Source organism: Microtus pennsylvanicus, chromosome 13 (assembly GCF_037038515.1).
Source record: "Microtus pennsylvanicus isolate mMicPen1 chromosome 13, mMicPen1.hap1, whole genome shotgun sequence".
NCBI lineage: Eukaryota > Metazoa > Chordata > Mammalia > Rodentia > Cricetidae > Microtus > Microtus pennsylvanicus.
In genome coordinates, this window is record NC_134591.1 from 43,000,278 (window position 1) to 43,021,991 (window position 21,714).

The 21,714-nt window shown below is 50.5% G+C and overlaps 1 protein-coding gene across 4 annotated transcripts in view; it reads left to right on the forward strand.

The window, feature by feature from the left end:
• The window catches only part of Ssbp3 (single stranded DNA binding protein 3), a 140,310-nt gene that overhangs the window by 112,052 nt on the left and 6,544 nt on the right, over nt 1-21,714 (forward strand). Inside the window, exons 6-14 of one of the 4 annotated variants that reach the window (XM_075947148.1) lie at nt 7,477-7,557; nt 8,466-8,525; nt 11,106-11,172; nt 11,268-11,344; nt 17,142-17,230; nt 17,808-17,856; nt 18,436-18,471; nt 18,906-18,960; nt 20,130-20,200. In XM_075947148.1, the coding sequence (XP_075803263.1) occupies nt 7,477-7,557; nt 8,466-8,525; nt 11,106-11,172; nt 11,268-11,344; nt 17,142-17,230; nt 17,808-17,856; nt 18,436-18,471; nt 18,906-18,960; nt 20,130-20,200 (585 nt within the window). The remainder of the gene's footprint in view (nt 1-7,476; nt 7,558-8,465; nt 8,526-11,105; nt 11,173-11,267; nt 11,345-17,141; nt 17,231-17,807; nt 17,857-18,435; nt 18,472-18,905; nt 18,961-20,129; nt 20,201-21,714) is intronic. The other 3 variants (XM_075947145.1, XM_075947147.1, XM_075947146.1) reach the window with 3 other exon arrangements.

Sequence of the window (21,714 nt, forward strand, 5' to 3'; positions counted from 1 at the left end):
ACCCTAAGGTCTCCCCAAATCACCTCTCCTTTTTGCCCCTTCCCAACCCATGCATTGATGACTAAGCCTGATGAACTCAGAGACTTCTCCAGGAACCCCAGTCCTTAGGAAAAGGGCCAAGCAGTCTGAACCTGCCGAAAGAACTCAGGTGCTCATGTCCCAGACAAGGGAAGCCCACCCAGCCCTGTGGCAGGGATGAAGTAAATGAGAACATCACCCAGGAGACCTCTGGGGATGGGGGAGGGATGCGGACATGGAGATCAAGGTCAGCTTCTGAGTCAGTCTCCTTCTTCCACCTGGTGGGTCCAGGGATCAAGCTCAGGTCATCAAGCTCGGCAGTGCCTTTACCTACCAGCCCCTGGTGCTGGCTTTTATGCTGTGGTGATGAACTGCAGTTGATTGGAACCAAAAGTCAAACAAACCAGACTGGTGAATGGTGATGTGGTCAGTGAAGAGAGAATTTGCCGATCCCTGGCTTGCATTCGTTCCGGCTTTCTCCTGTGGGATAGATCTCAGCTCTCTGCTAATGCCTTCATGTCACTGGTTTGTCGTCTCCTCCCCCCACTTCAAGCTCACTGTGTGGCTGAGGCTCTCAGTGGACCCTTGACCCCTCCTGCCTTCACCTCCCAAGGGCATGTGCAGCCATGCCTGACTTCGTGTTCTCCTTTGTGAATAGCTGGTTTTTCTTTCCTTAAGGGAGATGTAAAATCAAAATCAAAAATTAAAATCATAAGGTGTATATAGTATTATATTTTTCCTTGCAAATTAATAAAGGCCCAGTTTTCCCTCATCAGCCTTGAGAGCCATCATCTCATTCAGTGAGCTGTAGACCATTTCTCTGATGGGCCAGCTAGCAAATGCCCAAGACTTTGTAAGCTATGCTGTGACTTCTCAGCTCTCCCACCGGAGCACAGAGGGAGCAGTGCCCAGTGTGCAGATGAATATGACTATGTCCCAGTAGAACTTTATAAAGAACCGGCAGGCCAGACTTCTCTCTGAGCTTACTGTAGTCTGGCCTAGTAGCTGTGCCATTGGGGTCTGTGCCCTGACTCACCCCAGCCTCCACCTGAACTACGCAGTGTGGCATAGGGCTGAGTCTGAGTCTCAGTCTGTGCCTTCATGGCTAGGGCATGGCTGGCCCCTTTCTCCGCCTAAAAACAGTAAGCGCAATTTCCCTTCCCATAGGGGTACCAGCATAGTCACTGTAAGGGCTGGAGTAAGAAGAACTTCTGTTCCTTCTTTGTTTTAGAAGCCTTCATGTATCTAAGCACCGTGGCACATTCCTTTAATTTCAGCACTTGGGAGGCAGAAGCAGGCAGATAGATCTCCGAGTTCGAGGCCATCCTGGACTGCGGAGTTCCAGGACAGCCAGGGCTACGCAGAAAACCCTGTCTCAGACAACAATAACAACAAATACCAGAGCATCATCATCTACTGACTCATGGGCAAGCGTGCTACATACGTGTTGAGATCTTTTCTCAAGTGTTCTATGTGTCTTAGAGGGCCCATTTGAGAATCACATACACCATGAGTCATCTCTCCTTTTGCCCAATGCTGTCCTGACTTCTCAGAGAGAAGGACTGGGAAGAAGGGAGTGCTGCCAGCTTTACTTAGTTCAGGTAGAAAACAGTGTGCCTCTGCCGATTCTCTGACGTTTCCCCAGAGTGAAAATGCTCAGTGTGCATTCCTTTTCTCTCCTGACTGGGGACGTCCCCATCCTTCTGTCCTGTGACCACAGTGAATCGTGCTGTGAGCTCATTCATTGGGCATCCAGCAATCCCACCTGATGGGTCAGACTCCTAACTCAGCTTCCAGAGGGTCCTGCTGTGTGAACAGACTCACACTGGGCATAGTCACAGATATTCACAGTTCTCTGCCTTAGAATCTGTACTCCCCAGTATGCTCACCATTAAATAAACAAAGCCTTTTCCAGGGGACACAAAAAGACAGCTCTCTAAACTGTGCCAGGTCGGTTCATGCAGATTGAAATGAAGAAGTAACATCTCCAGTGAGCACCTATAGGGTTGACTTGCCATTCTCCATGCCAGCCTTTAGTTCCAGGGGGGTGAAGGGTGAAGCTGACATGCGCAGGTGACTCAGGGGCACATCTTGCAGCCTCTTCTGCACATATTTGTGTCCAAGGAACAAAGTTGTCTGCGAAGTGCTTTTGCTCTGTGTATAATCATCCTAATTTTATATTCCATCATCTGCAGCAACATGCACCAGTACCACAAGATCTTCATACTCCACTGATGATCAGTAAAGCTGAGAGTCCACAGAGTTAGGACTGGGGATGTCATGGACTCTACTTTACCCTTTGAAACTACATCTTTAAGTCCCCTTTCCATTGACCTATAAGGACAAAAGTCAGATTTGGCCCAGATGATACTGACACCATCCTTACAAAGCACTGTCCTAGCCCTTGGGACTGGGTATGAACAAAGAACCTGGATGATGAGCAATCAAGGGCCTGGACCACAGGCCATGGCTCTAGCCCTGGTGCCATAGCCTTAACCTTATGCCTGCTCCTTCAAAGAGTGTGCAGGTGCTCCTAGGAGAGTGTAGGTGGCATTTGAGAAAGGAGCACATAATTGATCTTTAAAAATAAGTATATTTTGAGTTTTATTTAATCATTTATATATAAATATGTAATATATCTATATATAGATATCTTAAGTTCCTCAAGCCCAAAGGCACTAGAGGTATCACCCAGAGCTTTTTGAGGCCCCTTGATCTTTGATATAGCTGTGTGGTTGCCTCAACCACACAAGCCCAGCCCTAGATATCCTAATGGGCGAATAGCAATCGCTATTGCCCTAGAGCTCTGTACCTACCACCACCTGACAAGCAGGATATTGATGGAGGCTTGTGGGATGCTGTATGACTTTCTTCAGGCTGTGGACAGTCGTGGCAGGATACCCTGACACAGGCCAGAACCTGCTGGCCAAACTGCTATTTTCCCTGCCAGAGACAAGAATGCCTAAGAGCCCATTGTGAGCTGAGCCGCAGTGCTGCAGTGTCTTTGTAGATGGTTCCATTTCTATTCAGGAGGCCCGGGGCTCAGGGATCTTAGGGAATTGAAGTCACCACATATGCTTGGGGATTTCCCCATCACATTCTGGTGCATCTCTCCATCCTTCAGCACGGGGCCTAGCCAGAATGTGGCGGGAGGGGTTCCTGCTGTCTGCTGTGAAATGCTTTTCTGCAAAGACCTCCGATCTTCCAGCTGTAGGAGTGGGGCTCCCTACCACGCCGATGCCCATAAAGGCCTTTTCACTAAACCATCGGCATCCCGGCTGTAAGATTCTGTGAAATGACCAACCACTTGCCTCGATCACACTGTAACAGAGCCTCCCAGGCCTCGCCTAAGTGGCTCTCACAACCTGCTGGAAGTAATACTACTAAATGCTGACATCACAGGAGAAAGAATGAAAAGGAGGTATGGGGGGTTCAGATGTCTGAAGGCAGCAGTCTAGAGCCTTCTGCAAGGGAAGGGCAAATCCATTAACAGGGTCGGGGCAGTATGAAGGCCACACAGAACATAGGTATATTTCTCACATTTTCCAAAATTCAGAACTGGAATTGCCCTTCATGTGGTCCCCTGTCAGCACTTCATACAGTGAGGCAGTAGATAAGTCTGACCTACTGCAGGACTATAGTTCCCTTCCCAGCTCCCCGGGTCTCATAGAGCAGATCCATATTCTGTAGCCATTCTGTGCCTCACTTTACCTTTCTGGGCATCAAGAGGGAGCTGGGTATCACACTATAGGGCCCTAGTTGTTTTGCCATCTCTCAGCCCTTTCTGTCACTGGGTTCTTCTGAACACAGATACGCTGCTCACAGGCTTGAGGGATGGTGGACTCCTCCAGATCCCTCCCCGACGTATAGCTACAGTGCTAACGAGTACATTCGCCTTCCTGAGCTTTGTTCCCTTCCATTGCAGAGCGATGGAGTAAGTGAGCTGGTGCAGGCAAAGCCCACTCTCCCCTGTGTCGTCAGGATTGGTTCTGCTCATCAACGACAGGACAAGAGCAGCCAGTGACAGAGCTAGAATTCGAACCCAGTTTCCCTCTCCAAGCCCTGTTTCTTTAAAAATAGATGTAGATGGGGACATAGTGTGTCACAAAGAGAGCCCTGGTGAATGAGTTACAAAGCTTAGCTCAGCAGATACATAGTTCCTGTTAGTCTTAGATGGTTCCCATCCCCAGTCTGTGTTCCTTCCCTATAAATGAAGGACATGAGGGAAAGAGGTGGCAGTCTGTTAGTTTAGGGCAATCTACAAGCAAGTGATTACTGGAGCTGGGCTCTCCATTCTGACCCACCCTAATGTTGTGTGGCAGAAAACTCCCAGCATCCTCGAGAGCATGGTACTTGGCCAGCCAGGCTTCTCGACAAAGCTGTTTTAGAAAGGTTCTTTAAAAAGTCTCCAGCAGCTGAACTCCAAGAAAGCCAGTGGGGAACTTGTCCTGCCTGGGAAACTGATGACTGGGACACCCTTCTTCCCTCATTCCACCCAGCTCACTTGTTCATTCTCTGGGGATGTTTGGGAGCCACCGCCTCCCATCTCAGCAGAGGTCAGAAACCTCCAGCGAGGGCTCTGCTTGTCGGTTTGTTCCTTTGTGGTTTCTTGCCCATGCAGAACAAATTGGAAAGACCATTGAGTCCGCTTTCTCTAACTGACAGCTCTCTGAAAATGCCGATTGGAAGGGACCATGGCTCCACTTGTTTGTGACCTGATGATCTGACAGTCGAGCCCTCACCTCCTCACGGAGGCAGCAATGACTTCTCAGAACACGATGTCACTTTGGTCCTGAGGCTGTGGCAAGCTATGTGGGCTTTCTTCTGTGATGCTGCAGTTACACAGAATGGTGAAACATGTCCAAGCTGAGGATAGATGGTAGGGGTCCAGAGAACCTGCGTGACCCATACAGCAGGGTCTGGGAAAGGCCAGGGGCTGTACCTGGAAGTTTATAAAGCTGCAGGTCATGGCTGACAGTCAGGGAGGTGATGTGTCCCCTCAGGGAGATGACTTTGGTGTCATCCAAATTGAGGTTGCCATGGGTGTTCTCTCCGGGTGATCCCTAGCAGCCCTTTCCTTCCCTGTCCCCATATGCCAGGGCCTTGCCGACAGCCTTGTTCTGTGGTGTGTCTGTTTGGTGACAAACTTGCAATCTCCACTTGTTCAGAACCCACCTTGCCTTCTGTACCCCATGGTCCCTCTTGTGAAGATCTAGCCTGCTGCCACCAGCCCGGCTTCAGGCCTGGGATTGAGCACTGAGCCTTAAGACTGCCATCCTGTGAGGTCCCAAGGTGAGCACCTGTAGGTGCTTCAAGTTGTTTCCTGTACTCAGAAAGTAATGTAGCCACTGGGAACCACGCCTGCTCAGTGGGCACACAGGTGTGAGCGGCTTGCAAACAGTCTGCTTGCTCTGCAAACACACGTATGTACGTATGTGACCAGGGAGGGAGGCAGGGCTGTTAGGGAGGAGGCACTCCCTGCTGCTAAGAGCTGGGGGACCAGCAGACAAGCCTTTGCCCCCTCTTGGCAGCTGGACCTTACCCTTAAGCTCTCTTCCTCCGTTCTTTTTCATTTTCTTTTTTTTGGGGGTTGGCTTCAAATTATCTTGTTTTGTTTACATTACACCCAAGTTTTGTGGTACAAAAGACTTGCAGGTGCAAATATGTCCCGCCTTCATTAACTTCCCCTCCCTTTTTAATTTATGTGATTTCAATTTTCCTTCCCTGTACTGTTAATTAGGGGACCCTCTAATCAGTGCCATTATCACAGTGGTATTCATGTTTAGGAAAGCCGCTAAACAAATGCTTGCAAAATTGCTAAATGGCTAATTAATGTCTGTTAATTAAGAAAATTGCTCATGGTAACAAACCATGCCGTTGCTGGCAGCCGCTAGAAAGACACACACTTGTTGAAATTAGTAGCGTGGCAGGTAGGGGAACATCTGCTCCTCCAAGCTTTCCGGAAGTGCACAGCCCCTCGCTTAGCCAAGAGGCTCTAGGTCTGTCCCCAGTGGTGCCCTCAGCTGCTGGACAGCTCTTGCCTCTAGTTTCATACACCTCTTTGTGGTCTCTACCTCACCTCCACTCCCACCTCCTTCCCAGCTCTGCATGGGCCCCTCAGTGGGCAGAGCGACTAAGGATGGAACCAATCACTGTGCTAACTTGTCGCTTTTCCTTTGAAAAAAGTAGCTTTTCTTATCCTTCATGAATATCTGGAGCTTTCCTCCAGAATCACTTCCAATACTAAGGGACAGTCATGGTGGAGGAGAGTGCACCGGGGTGTGTTACTCGTGCCCCTATCCCGAATCCAGGGTCCCACAATGGGAAACTTGTATGGCATTGTCTCCTGCACATGCGCATGTATGTACGTGAACACATGCACGCACACAACATGTGTACGCACTTTCTCGTGTACAGTAGAAGTTCTAAAGAGATGTGCTCCCTGTGATGTGTAAGATTCTGATACTTTTTCTTTATTCCTTTTGTTTTTGCTGTGAATTAGCGTTTGTACTTACTATATTGATATCAGCACTCACTTATAGGTTACAACCCGTAGTTTGACCAACTCTGTGGGTTAGGTGAATTCATCTTATGTTGGTAGAGAGTCCAGAGCTTTGGGTCAGTTTGGAACTAGCTGGGAACACCAGGCAGCCCACCATCACTTGGTGTGGAAAGTGTGCCCTCCTAAACCACCCACCAGTGATAATCCTGCCGGTGTCACTTGGCTCTCAGCCTGACTCTGCCACTTAGAGGTTATGTGGCTGTGACCTCGTCTTTTCATTTCTTGGGACATGATTTCCTCCTTTGTAAACGTTGAAAGGAGAGACACCACCATACAGAGCTATTCTGAGCTGTAGGTGAATTCATGAAGCACACAGCCCTGGCGACTTTGTATTCCCGCTGGCTTAGAACCTAGCACCACCCGCTCCTCTGCTTCTGTCCATGTTCAGCCGTCATTCCGTCTGTCCAGCTTCCACCCATAATTGCCTGTTCTCTGTCTCTCAGACTGTGAGCTCCTTGAGGGCAGGGATGTTACCCAATTCCTCCTCTGTCTTCTGAAAGTGGTACTTGCAGGCTTTGCGTCTGGGTCCAGGGGCCCTGTCTATGCCATTGTCTGAGTCAACCAGCGTATTTAACATGGCAAACTCTGTTCAGCGGTAGCCTGTGTCCGGCCCTCACTCCTGTGTGCTTTGATGAAGGTGCTTTGTTTTATTTTTTCGTTTTTTCCAAATCCCCTGTGAATGTACTGGTCAGCCTCCCTCCTTCCCGCCTGCCCGCCGTTGTTCGCCATTGAACCAGGACCCAAGCAGCGCTCCGCCACCTCCTGCCAGCCACAGCCCACCACCCGCACGCCCGCCGCCACTCTGCGTTTTGGTTTAATTTTTGTTCTTTTAAGCTTCTTCTGCGCTTCTCCATGTGCTGTGATCTATAACCTGCCTCTACTGTCTGGCCTCACAGGGTCCTCCGGGGTCACAGCCCTCGCCGCACGCACAGCCTCCACCTCACAATCCCAGCAGCATGATGGGACCCCACAGTCAGGTAAACGCACTGTGGCTCACCGGCCCACCAGCCGGGGGGCGCGGGGCAGGAGGAAGGAGAGAGCCGCAGAGGAAAAACAAAAATCAAAGTATGCTCCAGCATTGCCTTCCAGTCATAATTGACAAGTTTAATTTAAATATATATATTTTTCTAAAGACAGTCTTCATTTCTTGGACGTCCCACCCAGTTTGGATATGAAACCAAGAGAAAAGAAACAAAAATATTTCTGTGACCTTGCTAGTGGCCTTTATGTTTTTGTTTTTTCCTCTCACTTTTGTTTGATTTTGAGTTCGGTCAACCATTTGTTTGTAACCAAGGCTGCATCCCTGGCCTTTTCTTTGTGCACTCGCTGCTGAGAAAGCTTTGCTGCCCATTTCCCCGCTTTAAGTTAGGGAGCCCGCTGTCCTTTACTGTTTTGGTTTTTTTTCATCATGTTTTCCCATAAGTCCTTGCTACTACCTTCCCACTCCTCCCCATTGATGGTTTCTCTGTGTGTGCTTGTGTGCGCGCTTGTGTGTGTGTGTCCTGCTTTGTCTGCAGACCTGAAGATGTGACGTCTCCCTCCTTTTTCTTGTTTTATTTGCCCTCGTGGAGAGCAGAGGTGGTCTCCTTTACCCTGCGTTGATTTAGCTATTCTGCATCCTGTGTGAGGTCCCAGCTGCTGCCCCTCCGCCCAGACTATAGATTCCTGCAAGCCAGTGCAGGTTGGGAGACGTGTGTTGTGTTGTGTGGATCTTTTGTTCCTCTGCCCAAGGGAAGTTTTGCCCGGAAGGAAGAGGCTACCGGACTAGAGAGAGCTTAAACGAGCACTAGTTGTAACAAACTGGACTTTGCAGAGTGCAAAGCATTTGTGTTTGTCGCTGTTTAGTAGTTCAGGCTGTCATTGAACTAATTCCCTATAATTACAGCCTTTTATGTCACCGCGATATGCAGGCGGCCCCAGGCCCCCGATCAGAATGGGAAACCAGGTACAGTACATTTTCTCGTTTTCTCTCCCCTCGCAGCCATCCTTGAGCCTAGATAGACCTGGACTCAGGTCAGAAGTGAGGTGCGAGGCTCAGGGTGGCGTATTAGGTTTTAAGGTGGGGATTAAACCTGCCCCAGGGTCAGCATTTAACTGTGTTTAGAGAGCGGCAGCTGATGGGATAGCAGGGACTCAGCTCTTCAGGAAACAGTGGCAGTGACCCTAACCTCCCTTCCAGCCCCTTCTTGGAAGAGGGTCTTCTTCCTTAATGAAGTCAGCGATAATGTGCATTGGAAGCTTTTGAGAATTGCCAAGACCGGCAAACACAGTTCTGCTATTAGAGGGCAAATGTCCTGTAGGAGTGCTTAGGTCAGGAGCCCGGCTGCCGAGGGAGCAGGCTGTTTGTGAGATTTTCAGCAGTCTGCCTGTTTCCCCTAAATAAATAAGGAAGGAGTTGATCATATAATTTAGAAAGTACCTGCTTACAAAGAGGGCTTTTCGGCCCAGACCTTCCTCTGGTCTTTCAGGGTTAGCAGTTTGGGGTAGGCTGGCCTTCCTTGGACTAGCCCATTAGGGTGGATTGCTGAAGAAGTCCAGATGTCGCTACTGAGATGGACAGGCCGATCCCGCATGATGGAGGCACCGGAGAGATTTCTCTTTGTGGGTTTTTTTTTTCCCCAGAATTCTTGCAATGACTTAGCAAAAAAAAAAATCTGACAGCAGTCCCAGCACACTCAGAGCCAGGAGTTTAGTCACCTATATTGGCACTCTCTGGGGTGCTGTGAGGAAGCCCAAATGACATGATATGGGGACTGTGGAGGAAGCTCTTTGGCGTATATTTCCAATTTGCTATTTTCCTCTCCCAAAGTCCTTTGTTTCCTGTTTTCTCCAACACAAAGGAGGTAAATTTAGACAAAAGGAATTGAGAAACGCAGGTTTTTTAGTAAAACGGACTTCTTGGGTATGGAGGGAGGGAGGAGTGACTTTTCCAAGGCCAGGGCTATAGAAGAGCAAGCTTACCTCCAAGGGCATTTCTGTCCCCCGTGGGCCTCTGCAGGCTACACACAGCAAGATTGTGACCCCCACCTACAAGACTCTATTTCCTTCTCAGGTATGCAGGCCTTAGCCTTCTAGTGTGAGACCTGCTATCCTTGGCAGTCAATCACACATCCTCCCTCCCCTGAAGAAAAGCCCAGATGGTCTTACCCCTGTTTCAGATGCCCCACCGAGGATCCCAAACCCCTTAACCTATATCCCAGCTAAAACGCCTGGCATGTAGCAGGTTTAGAAGCTATGGAGGACTACTGTACATAAGGCAGCTACTGTTACAGCTCTCTGGACAGGATAGATGGGGTGTGCCTGTTCTGGGCATCTAGGAGGCCCTGAATCCCCAATCTCTGTTAAAAACCAACAGTCCAGATGGGCGGACACAAACCAGCCAGGTGAGTCACAATTCAGGAACTTGAGGGGAAAGAGGAGGGCAGCTAAATTTGGGTGCAGGGACCCAACCTCACCAGCTCCCCAGGCAATCAGAAACAGCGGGTGACTCTAGCATTTTGTGACCCCGAGATGCAGCCTAGCCAGAGGGGTTGGAGGGCTCTCAGAAAGCCCCTTGCCCTGGCCTCATGCTCCTGTTCTGAAGCTGGAAAAGCAGGGAGAAGGGGGGTGGGTCTGTCCCTCTCTCGCCTCCTTGTTTGAGCCTGCTTGGCATTCCCTGTTAGTCAGCAGAGCTCTGCTCAGTTGGCCTACAGTAGCAGCCAAGGCTGGGGACAGTCATGGCCCAGCCTCCACAGGCATTGACACCTTCAACCAGAGATAGAGGTGGCCCTCTATCACCAAGGCTTTTCTTAGAGAAACCAAAGCTCTTCTATGGGGCCTAAAAGGTCCCATAGGACTCTTGGCCCACCCTCTGCTGCTCTCGTTTTTCAGATTGTAGCTAGAATAACTTTTTCCTAAGTAAATGACTTTTAGTCTGTTCTCAGAGCAGACCATCCTTCAGCAACCTCTTCTCTACTGCTAGCTGCTTTGCCGCCTCTAGGGTGGGAGCAGATGGAGGCTGGGAGGCCTGGGTGACTCTACTGACTCCGGCTCAAGCCGTTAGAGTTCTGGACTCCAGTTAATTCCACCTGGTTCGCCCTTAACGGCCTCTTTGTAGTGATAGTTTTAACCAGTGGCTTCCTCTGAGTCCTTGTGATTTGGAGGTGTGCTTAAGATGAATTCCATCTATGAAGCGAAAGGGAGGTAGGATTGGACTTAACTGCAGCCCCTGGGGTTCATGTGCTGCCCCTTGGATGAGGGTGGCAGGAATCCACAGCTTGCTGTTACCAGACTGCAGATGTGCAGGTTCAGATGGAGAGCCTAGCTCCCCACTTTATCCTTTCCTCATCCTAAAGTTTTGACTAATGCTCACAAGAACAACTGTCTGCCCTGCTTTCCAGAGCTGGGGGACTCCACCTAGCTCTCAGAGATAGTCTCGGGAAGGCCAGGTGGAGAGCAGGGTAGGGCATGCAGATGTTTTCTCCCCCCGCCCCCCAACAAAAAACTCTAGAAGAGTGACTCAAGCCGTGTCTCCTGTTTCCCTCAGCCTCCAGGAGGAGTTCCTGGGACACAGCCATTGCTGCCCAATTCTATGGATCCCACACGACAACAAGGTAGAGAAGGCGGGAGGGTAGGTGGCTGGGGCACTGGGAGGGCTTCTCTTTGCTGTACTCCTGACAGCCCGTGGCTCATCTGTTTTCTTACACAGGTCACCCCAACATGGGAGGATCAATGCAGAGAATGAACCCTCCCCGAGGCATGGGGCCCATGGGGCCTGGCCCACAGGTAACCAGCTCCCTGCTTATCTGTCCATCCGTCTCCCCTGCCATCTGTGTGCACCCGCTTTCTCTCCTTCTTCCACAGTCTGTCAGTCTCCCACATTTCTGGCTCTCAGTTGACAGGAAGGGCACATTCAGGGGACTGTGAGATGCTGGGTGGGAATAGCCTCTGGGTAGACAGTGGGCAGACCTGATAACCCCAGAGAACCTGAGCACAGGGCACAGCCAGGGAGCCACCTGGGTGGCAGACCCATCCAGGGGAAGTGTCACAAGCTATGAAATGAGATCTTCAGAAATCCAAAGCCACTTCCCACCCTGAGTAGAGTAGACTTAAACGGGCAACAGGACCACCTTGTGCTTTAGTGGTAGAACAAGTCAAGTGAGCAGCGATGTCCTTGGGTTACTTACTTAGACTTCTCTGGACCCCAGTGTACAGTTTTTCCACCTGTCAAATGAGGGTCTCAGTCCATGTTTTCAGGGAATGGGCCCGCCCCCAGGCTACTGCTGCATCTTGCTGTTGACCAGTGGGCTCCATTATTGAGAAAGCACAGTTTAAAAACCTACAGGTCTGCCCTTGCACAAAACAGAAGCAAGATTTGAAAGCACAGCCATCTTCTCCAGAGTCAGAAATGGGTCTCTGTCCCCTTGGCCTGAGCTGTGTGGTATTCACTGCTGTTAAGGAATTGACAGTGGTGTTGGCTTTTCAGTGTGTTACAGACTCTGACTGGTGCAAGGTGAGATCTTGTTTTCCCTGTGGGGACTCTGAGAGGATCAACAACCACATCTCTAGGATGAATAAGGTGTCCACTCTATAGGGTGCTGAAAGAACTCAATGCTCAGTGTGTTCCCTGGGCCTCGGTAGCCCCCACGAAGAAGCATTTATGTTTTCTAACTTTAAGAACTTGAAACTGCTGGGGATAGTGGTGCACATCTTTAATCCCTCAGGACAGGAGGCCGAGGCAGCTGGAGCTCTCTGAGTTCCTGGCCAGCCAGTGCTACATAGTGAGACCCTGTCTGAGGACATAGCAATTTCCAGGCCATGCCAGGTAGGAAAACAAAACACAAACAGAACTTAAAGCCAGCGTTCATGACTTTAGTTGTTGAGATTTGATTAGGTTCATTTTCTTTTCCCAGCAAAGTCATTCACAGCTTATTAGGCCTAATAGTGAGGTTGAGTGAGGGTAGAGGCTGTGTGTATCTCAGTGGCAGAGCTGTTGCCTAGCGTGCATGTGGCCCTTGGTTCCATCCCCAGCATCACAAAATGTAAAATTGAAAAAAGAGCTGGAGATGTCGCTCAGCTGGTAGAGAGCCTGCCTGGCATGCACGGGGCCTGGGTGTGATCCCAGCACATGGAGGTGTCAGTCCCAACTCCACAGTGAGTTCGAGGCTAGCCTGGGCTACATGAGAACCTGCCTTAACAGAAACCTTGCAGACCTAGAGTAAGAATGAGAATTCAGCACCCAGGATGCCCACAAACTATTCCAGAAGTTTCTCTTTCCTGGCTCCAGAGTGTCACACCGTGTAAGTCTAGCACACTTTCACGAAGAGACAGGGTCCCAGAGTCTGAGATCCATTGACCTCTTGCCTGGCCACGTCAGTGTGCAGGCCTAAAGGTCCTTTGTTCATGCCTAGAGCATGCTGGGTAGTGTGTAATAATAAATCCCCAAACCAAATCTCTCTTGAGCAGCCCGGAATCCCCATACCAACTTACATGAAGCCATGATGTTGATTTAGTGTTAGGCCAGGGTCATCTAGGATATATCAGAGACATTTTGGACCCTGTCTTAGTTACTGTTCTATTATTGTGAAGAAACATCATGATCAAGGCAACGTAAAAAGGCAAGCATTTACTTAGGGCTGGCTTACAGTTTCAGAGGGTTAGTCCATGTCATCATGGTGGTGAGTCTGGAGGTGGGCAGGCAAGTATGATACTAGAGCAGTAGCTGATAGCTCACATCTGATCTGCAGGTTACAGGCAGAGAGAGAGACAGAGAGACTGATCCTGGTGTGTGCCCTTGCTGTGCAACACCTTCTCAACAAGATGTTCCTACTCCAACAAGGCCACATCTCCTAGTCCTTCCAAATAGTTCCACTAACTGAGAACCACACATTCAAACATGAACCTAGGGGACCTTTCTCTTTCAAACCACCACCTGTCAAGGCTTTGAACTAGAGAGGGCGGACTCTCTTTCTTCCCCTGGTACTTTTCTTATTCCCTGGCCGCTGAGGCTACTGCCCAGGCACGGTAATGGATAAGAGAGACTGGCCATAAACTTAGTACTGGGAGAAACTACTCTCTCCAGAGTCAGGAGTTTGACACCGTGTGAGGCAGGGCAAGAGTGGCCATGAACACTGCTATCTTTCTGCACTCTGCCTTCTGACCTGGGCCATCAGGGTCCGGCAGCATAATTGAGCACCACTGTATGAGCTGTGCTGAGGCTAGACATAGAGGTAGGACACCTTGTATAATCCCGAGTGAAGGATCAGAATGCATTTGGCCAGTGACCCCTCGAGAATTTTCAGAAGGAGATGGGAAACCGATATAGCATAGTCGGGGCTATTTTATAGGTTTCAATACCAGGTAGAGTAGCTTTTGATCATGTATCCTATCTCAGCTCAAAGGAATGAGCAGACAGGCATCTTCCAGTCCTTTTCTTCCAGGGCCCATGATGGTTTTTAGCATGCAAAATTACCATCTGGAAAGAGGCAGTACTTCAACCTAATCCAGTTCCATCTCAAAATCACATATGTTAACGTGAGATAGTGAGTGCCCTATTGTCCGAGATCTGGAGAGTGAGTTGTTAGACAAAGCTCTGTCTTTCAGGGTTTTGGTCACACGTGGTAAAACAGGTTTAAGACCCTTGGAGACTCCAGGGCACCAGCCAACTCCAGGCTACTACCGTAGCAGTTCCGATGTTCCGGCCAGAGCTAGACTCATACCGCAATCCTAGTTCGTCTGTGTTTTAACAAGTTCAGACAGAGCATATTCTTGATTCTCCAGGGACAGTCCTGTGACACCTGGAAAAACTGAATCTCCTGGGGCCCCAGACCCAAGGCTGACTCACGCTCAGAGCTTCAGAAGGGCAACTTAATCTTGTGCAGAGCACCCCAGCTAAGTAAGAGGGAGTGAGGCTGGGGAGCCTCCTCTTGCTAGGTACCCTGGCTTAAAGCAGATTAGGTCTGCCTCTCCCTCCCCTCCCCCTACTACCCAGAAAACTGCCTGCATAGCTCCAGGTTCCTCTGCAGATGAATCTAACAAGAGTGCATTTGATAGTGCATTTGACAGGCGAAAGTCGCCCCCTGAGGGAGCTACAGAGAGTCACCAGTCATGTCTCCCACATCACACTAGTCCAGCAGAGCTGTGGGACAGGTGCTGCTGTGCACCAGCTAGGAGCCAGGAAGGGAGGGAGGCCTTGTGCCCGTGTCCTCCCCGTCACTATGGAGCTGTGCTGAGGAGGGTAGATGGTCAGCTCCTGTTTAGTGCCTAGTCATCTCCAGCAGCTCCAGAACCTAGATACTGATCTTCCAGCCCCATGTGGACTTAGTCTCCAAGCCAGGTTTCAGCTCAGCTTCTGGTCATTCCTTACTCGGTGGGCAAGTGTCTGGCCTTTCTGAGCCTCTAGATTATCACCTGGGAAGTGGGAGGTATGGAGTGACCCTTTGGGATGTGCCCCTGTAGGAGGAAGACTTGCCATAGCTCAGTGCAGGGTGCCGCCTTGTTAGCAAGCTGGGTAGGCTTGGAATCCTCTCCCTCTCCCATATGGGGCAGTGTCTTGGGGTTTCTATTGCTGGGGAGAGACATCATGACCACAGCAACTCTTATAAAGAAAACATTTAATTGAGGGTGGCTCGCTTATAGTTTCAGGGGTTCAGTCTATTATCGTCATGAAGGGGAGCATAGCAGCTTGTTGGAGCTGAGTGCTACCTCTTGCAGGCAATGCAAAGTTGATTGACAGTCACAATGAGGGAAGCTTGAGAAAAAGAAACCTCAAAGCCTGTGCTGCAGTAACACACTTCCTCCAGCAAGGCCACACCCCCTAATAGTGCTACTCCCTTTGAGGGCCATTTTCTCTCGAACCACCATAGGCAGTATGCTGCATGTCTATCTGAATAGCCTTCTTTTGGCCCAAGCTTTGTGCTGTAGTAACATCCTGGCCTCGGTTATTCCTGGAGCATGAACTTGTCTTTTCTGGGGAGAAAAGCAGGTGTGTAGCTCTGGCACCTGGAAGATCTTTCTCATAGACCAATTCTCACAGACCATAGTGCGCTAGCTTCCTGTGAGGGGTAGAATAGGGGTAGAAACATTCCACAGCCACATGAAGGGTAATGGTGGGTCAGCTGCTGTCGTCTCACCCTTTGACTCTACAGACACCTCAGACCCCATCACTTGGCAATCAGCATGGCTCCCTGTAAAGCTAGAGGCACCTGAGCTCCTTGTTGCTGTTTTGTAGACAAAGCAGGGCTGTGGTCCTGGCAGAGCCTGGCACAGGCCGCTGTTCTGGCTTAGCATGCAGCCATTCTGCCCCTTCGGTGCCTCACTTCATAATCTCCGGGGGAGCCGCCATGGCTGCTGAGCATCCACGTGCACATAAGACACACGTCACAGCTTTGTCCTCCGTAGTAAGATCTGTCATTTATGCAGTTGCCTGTGGACTCCGCATACCGTGCAGGATATCTGCCCAGCGCAGGTCCGGGGAGTGAGGCTCTGTGTAAACTGGCTGCAGCCTGCCCTCCCTGTAAACCCCACTCCTTGCCAGGCATCTGGGTATCAGTGTCTGTATCTTCCTTACTCACAACCTCAGTGGGTGACCGAGCAGAAGACAGGCTCCTCCGTCGTGACGTTTGGGAGACAGTCCTTTGGGAAGACCTGTTTTCAGCCCAGTGTTAACCTCTATGCTTGTCTGACCCAACACTGTCCCCTGGCTTTGCCTCCTTCTATCAGAGGTTTTGGGAGAGATCCAGGAGGCTTATGGGTGAGAACCTGGCCTGCCATTTGCTAGCTGATTCTGGCCAGCCGCTCACTCTTAGCCCTCCAGCCTCTTCGTTTGTAAGGGGAACTAGCTTCAGAGTATTATTCCGAGGACAGAGCAGACTCGGTAAGAGGGTGTGTGCACCCGAGGACAGAGCAGTCTCGGTAAGAGGGTGTGTGCACAGCAATAGGGTTTGCACTGGAGGGCTCTGCCGTCGGCATCCCGCCAGCCTACTTCTCCTAGATGTCCGGCAGGGGCGGTGCCCAAGCGTATAGTCGGTGCAGGTTGTTCTCTTCTCTGGCAGTTTCTGTGTCAGCCATTGAACACCTTGGGTTGTAGAGTTAGGGTGTAGCCATGGAGACAGTGTCCTGATGTAAGAAGGCCCTTAGAGTCTAGCAGGATGGGAGGGATGGTCATGTGGGGGAAGAGTGTTGAGTATCTTGAGGTTAGTGGAATGGTGGCTGGGGTCCTCTGTTGTCTTCTCCCTCAGAGTCCATGTGGCCCCTGTCACCAATCAGCGGTGGACCTGGTACCAAGTCAGCCCTTCTACCTGCTGAGCTGTGGGAAGGGGCAGACAGCAGCTTACTGAGCAAACCCTTTTTAGGGAATAACATGTTGGAAACCCCCCCCCCCCCCGCCCCCTGAAAACGCATTGACTGTCGTGACTGTCCCTCTGTGCTGGCTTATTGTCATTGTGGTCCCTGTCACTTGATCCCCATCCTTTCTGAAAGAATATATGATTTTTTTTCTCATCAGGTTGTCTTCACAGACTAACCCTCTCACTTATATTCTGTGTTTGTCTCCCCTCCCCGGTTCCCCTTCTCCTTCTCATAGACTGACCCTTGGTTATCGTTGCAGAATTACGGCAGCGGCATGAGACCACCACCCAACTCCCTCGGCCCCGCCATGCCTGGGATTAACATGTAAGGCAAAAAGGCCCTGGCCAGTGCCTCAGGGCCTATGGCCTCCCCACTCATGTTGGAACCCCAGAAGACTCCTAAGAGTCACTGGTGCCTCTCAGGACCTCAGTTTCCTCATCCTTAGGATGAAAACTCTGCCTTACACAGTGTCGTGTGCCAGGTGCACTGTTGGGCATATTCATTATCTCCAGGCTACACCTGCAAGGCGTGGTTATTCCCCGCCTGTGACGTCACTGAGGCACAGAGAGGTAGAATGACTTCCTCAGGCTTGCACAGCTTCAATGGCTGATCTAAGATTTAACCCCTCATCTCTAGTGCTTGTATGAGAATCTGTGGCCTGTCTTTCTAGGGAAAAGCAGAAAGACTTTATATATCATTTTATAAATATGTAATTTACAAGTTTTACATAAAGTGTGAAGGAGTGTGTGAGTCTCCAGCCATGGGGCTACCTGTCACCACCCCGGAGTCAGGTGGCCTCTGGGACTTCTGCGCTGATGTCAGCCAGCTCCTCTGCCCCTGCTGGCTCCATCTGTAGAGTCTCTAGCATCACTTTGATTGTTTCCATCTCTCCTTCTCTCAGGGGCCCAGGAGCTGGCAGACCCTGGCCCAATCCCAACAGTGCTAACTCAGTGAGTATCCAGGTCTGGTGGGGCACCGTTATGCAGGAAGAGGTTCTGGGCACAGGGTAAATTCTGTCTCCAGGAAGGTGTCAGGATGGAGAAGTACAGGGGGATTCCACCTTATGCCTCTGAGAAGAAGGCACCTGTGGGTGGAGCCCTTGGGCAGTGTGCTGGGATCCTCGAAGGTGGTCCTGCCCTGCAGAAGCTCATGGGTATCAGCCGAGAGCCTGGGCTTCAGGTGCATCATTTGTTGAGGGAAGAGGATTTGGTTTTAACACTGAGGCAGATGATTGAGGGCTCAGTGCAGACAAGCTGGGAAGAGGGGTGGGTGTGGGTGTTGCTCTCTCCCACCCTCCCAAAAGGAAGGTCTCCTGGAACCGTCCTGTCCTATTGGAAAACAAGGCCAATCCCCAGGACCACTGCCTTGTGGCCCCACTCCTGTCTCAGACCGCTTCCGGAAACTTACCGGGTTACTAATTCACTGGGGCCCCATGCCTCTCATAAGAGTGGGTTTGGAAGTGAAAGGACACAGTACTTGTCTGCCAGGGAAGGCAGCTCCAATACATGGCTCTTCAATCTTCTTTCCAGATCCCGTACTCCTCCTCCTCACCCGGTACCTATGTGGTAAGTGCAGCTGCGGGTTTTGACTACCCAGTGCCAATGACCAACTACTGCCTGGCAGGAGAGCCCAAGATCCAAATTGCCAGGGCTTTTGCTATCAGTGTTTAGGTATTTATACAGGCCCGGAGTGGTCCAAATTTCTCCAGAGCTGACCCAGGAGGGGTCTCCTTCTGAGCGGCTGCTCAGCAGATTACTCCCATAGTGCCTCTGGCTTTCACTAGTAACTATGTGTTCACCCTCCACTGGTGCCTCTTGACTTGAGAGGAGGGTGTGGAAGTCCAGCTTCCTTTAGACTTGCATGCTCCAGTTCTGAGTGCAAGAGACACATGCTCAGCCCTGGAAGGTGCCAGGCTTGCCTGGGCACTGGTAGGTAGCATAGCAGCCTCCCAAGCTCTTATCACCACAGGTTACTGATGACAGCTTTTATCTCATCTCAGGGACCCCCTGGTGGTGGCGGCCCTCCAGGAACCCCCATCATGCCTAGTCCTGCGGGTAAGATACCTTGAGGGGAAAGAAAAGCCCAGTGGGAGTGGGGTGCCGTGGCCTGAGGGCTCTGTTGCAGAGCCGGTCTTTCAGCCACTGCTTTCTGAGCAGTGTATCCTCTGTCAGGCAGACACCTAGGGATGGGATTTAAGGGCCCTGAGCCCTTTGACATCACCAACCCATGGTGTGGCCTCTGTTGGGTGACCCACCTTGCGCTCCTTTACACTGCTTAGTGAAGAACAAGGCCAAGGCTGAGCCAAGGTCAGAAACAACAAGGTTTCTTTACCCTAGATGACCCAGGCACACACACATTCCCCATGAAGTTCCAGATCTCTAGGCTTCTTTCTGGTCCTCTGTGTAAGAGATCTCCTTTCCCTGTTTCTTTTATCTGGAGAGGGCATGTGCACACGAGGGCAGGTGCACACATGCACATACACACAGTCACAATTATCTGTCTACTCGCTAAGAATAGCATTGCAGTCAGCCGGAAGGAGTGCAGCACACATCCCCTACCCAGCCCAAAATAGAGGGAGAATTTCTGCTCCTGAGAGAGCATTGCTAACTTATTTCCTGAGGAGACTTTCCTGGCTGGGTGGGGAGTGGCCGGAGCCTCCCCTTCCAGCTCCCTATAAAGGAAATCTGCTCAGCTGCAGGGGTGGAGCTGACTGCAGCCACAGCCGGCTCCCGCTCCAGCTCCCCCTCTGCAGCATTGATGAGCGGCGTGACCTACATTCAGACTGGGTCACATTAACCCACTCCGTATGTTAATACGTCCCCAGCCCCATCCCTGTCTCCTTCCTACCCCTCAGCCTAGCAGAGTGGTTCTGGGTAACTTGCTGCATTTTCTTTCCCTGGGTGGAGCTGAGAGAGAGCACAGGTATGTCCTTGTGTTCTTGCTAAGCCTGTGGAACGGATCTGAAGTCCCCTGTGCTGTCCCTGCCCTGCTGCCCAGATACCCTGAAATTCTTGGGTTTGTGGTTGACTGGTTTTCACAGTTGAATTTTCTGTGATTAAAAACTTGGTGAATCTTCATTAAATACAAATTACCCAGAAGATGGTGATACTTAGAAGAAATTTTAGGTGATAAAATACCAAAGAATGAGTTCAAGTGCCACGAGTTTGTTTTAATTAAGAAATGAATTAATCACTTCAACTATACGGTTTCCACTATTCTACAGATTCAACAAATTCCAGTGACAACATCTACACAATGATTAATCCTGTGCCGCCTGGAGGCAGCCGGTCCAACGTGAGTCTGCTTTCTGCTCATTTCCATACCAGATACCATAACAAATCATAATTAACTTCATCAGCTGAGGGGAAAGCAAGTGTAATTGATTTCAGCCATTTGTTACCAAAGATGAATAAAATAAACCATCAGAAAAGTGATTACCTCTTGGGCAAGTCAGTCCTCATCTTATCACTAGTGGTGATGGGGAGGGGCCAGGGTTCAGCCTCTGGTCAGGTGTGAGGATTCTGGCAAGGGAAAGCACCAGGCTGCAGGGCGCTCTGACTTAGTCCCCATTCTCCTGACTGGCTGTGCCACCTTGGAGTTCCTCTCTCCCATCTTCCCTGTCTCTTGAGCATTATAGCTGAGGGGGAAACCTGAGGTGTGTCCTGGGGACCCGCCTCCCCCATGTCAGAGCCAACATGGCAGCTGCTTGCCTCTACTCTGGGTCTTCTCATCCAGAATTCCACCTGCCCTGCTTCTCGTGTGCCTGTCCCCAGTGCCACGTTCCCTAAGCATGCTATATGGGACTGCTATACAGCTAGGTCATCATCCCACTCGCCTCTGGAAGGAGGAGATGAGCTGGTCTAGTGTGGGTTCTGGGGTGCCCTGCCCAGTGCCCAAGATAATACAGGAATCACCTCAGGTGTCCGATTTCCATGTATGGGCTGCCCTGCACTGAAGACAGCACACATTTGTCTGTCTGTTTGTTGATGAGGAACAAGTCCAGGGCCTTGTGCACAGTAAGCACGTGCCCTCCTCCTGGGCTGTGCCACCAACACTAGGTACTGAATACATTCCATCTCCCCAGCAGCCCTCCAGAGGTCATGCTCTTTGGCCTGTTTCCTTAGCCAGGGCCATGTGTTGAATAAATATAGGGAAGTCTCTATTATACAGGCCTCCCTCCCACCCACTAGCCTTCTGCTCCTCACTGGGGTTGTTGTGATCCATCCATCTAGATATTAGTAGTAAAAGCTCTGTATGCTGAGATACCCCAGGGAATAAGTCCTGTGTCATAACATGAGTGGTGAGTGTTGACGGTTGAGTGGAAGGAGTACCACACAAAGGCCCACTGCATGGTGGAAACCACTGTGGTTGAGTCAGATGGACACGGCTTAGATCATCTGTCACCTGCAGTCACCGTCGTTGTATTTTCCCAGCCTGTGGATGCCGATAGGCATCACTCAGGCTGTGTTTTCCTAAGGGCTGTGGCACCAGGGCACGGCCCCTCTCTCCCTGCTACTGCAGTTCACTCTCCAATTTGCATTAAGGTGGTACTGGGTTTGCCTTTGCCACTGTGAATACTGTGACCATGTACTTAAGAGCTGATGTCATTGAAACTACGAACCGTGACAATGCCAGCTCCGGTGTGACCCAGACAGCACAAAAGAGAAAGCTAAATAACCCTCATTCTTTTGACAGGTTTAAAGGCACAGAACTTGATGAGGACACTCAAGAACATTACACTGTGTGTAGACTTAGGGGTGGTCATGGAGGGGTGGAGAAGCTCTCTCTCCCTAAGGTTCCTTCTGAAC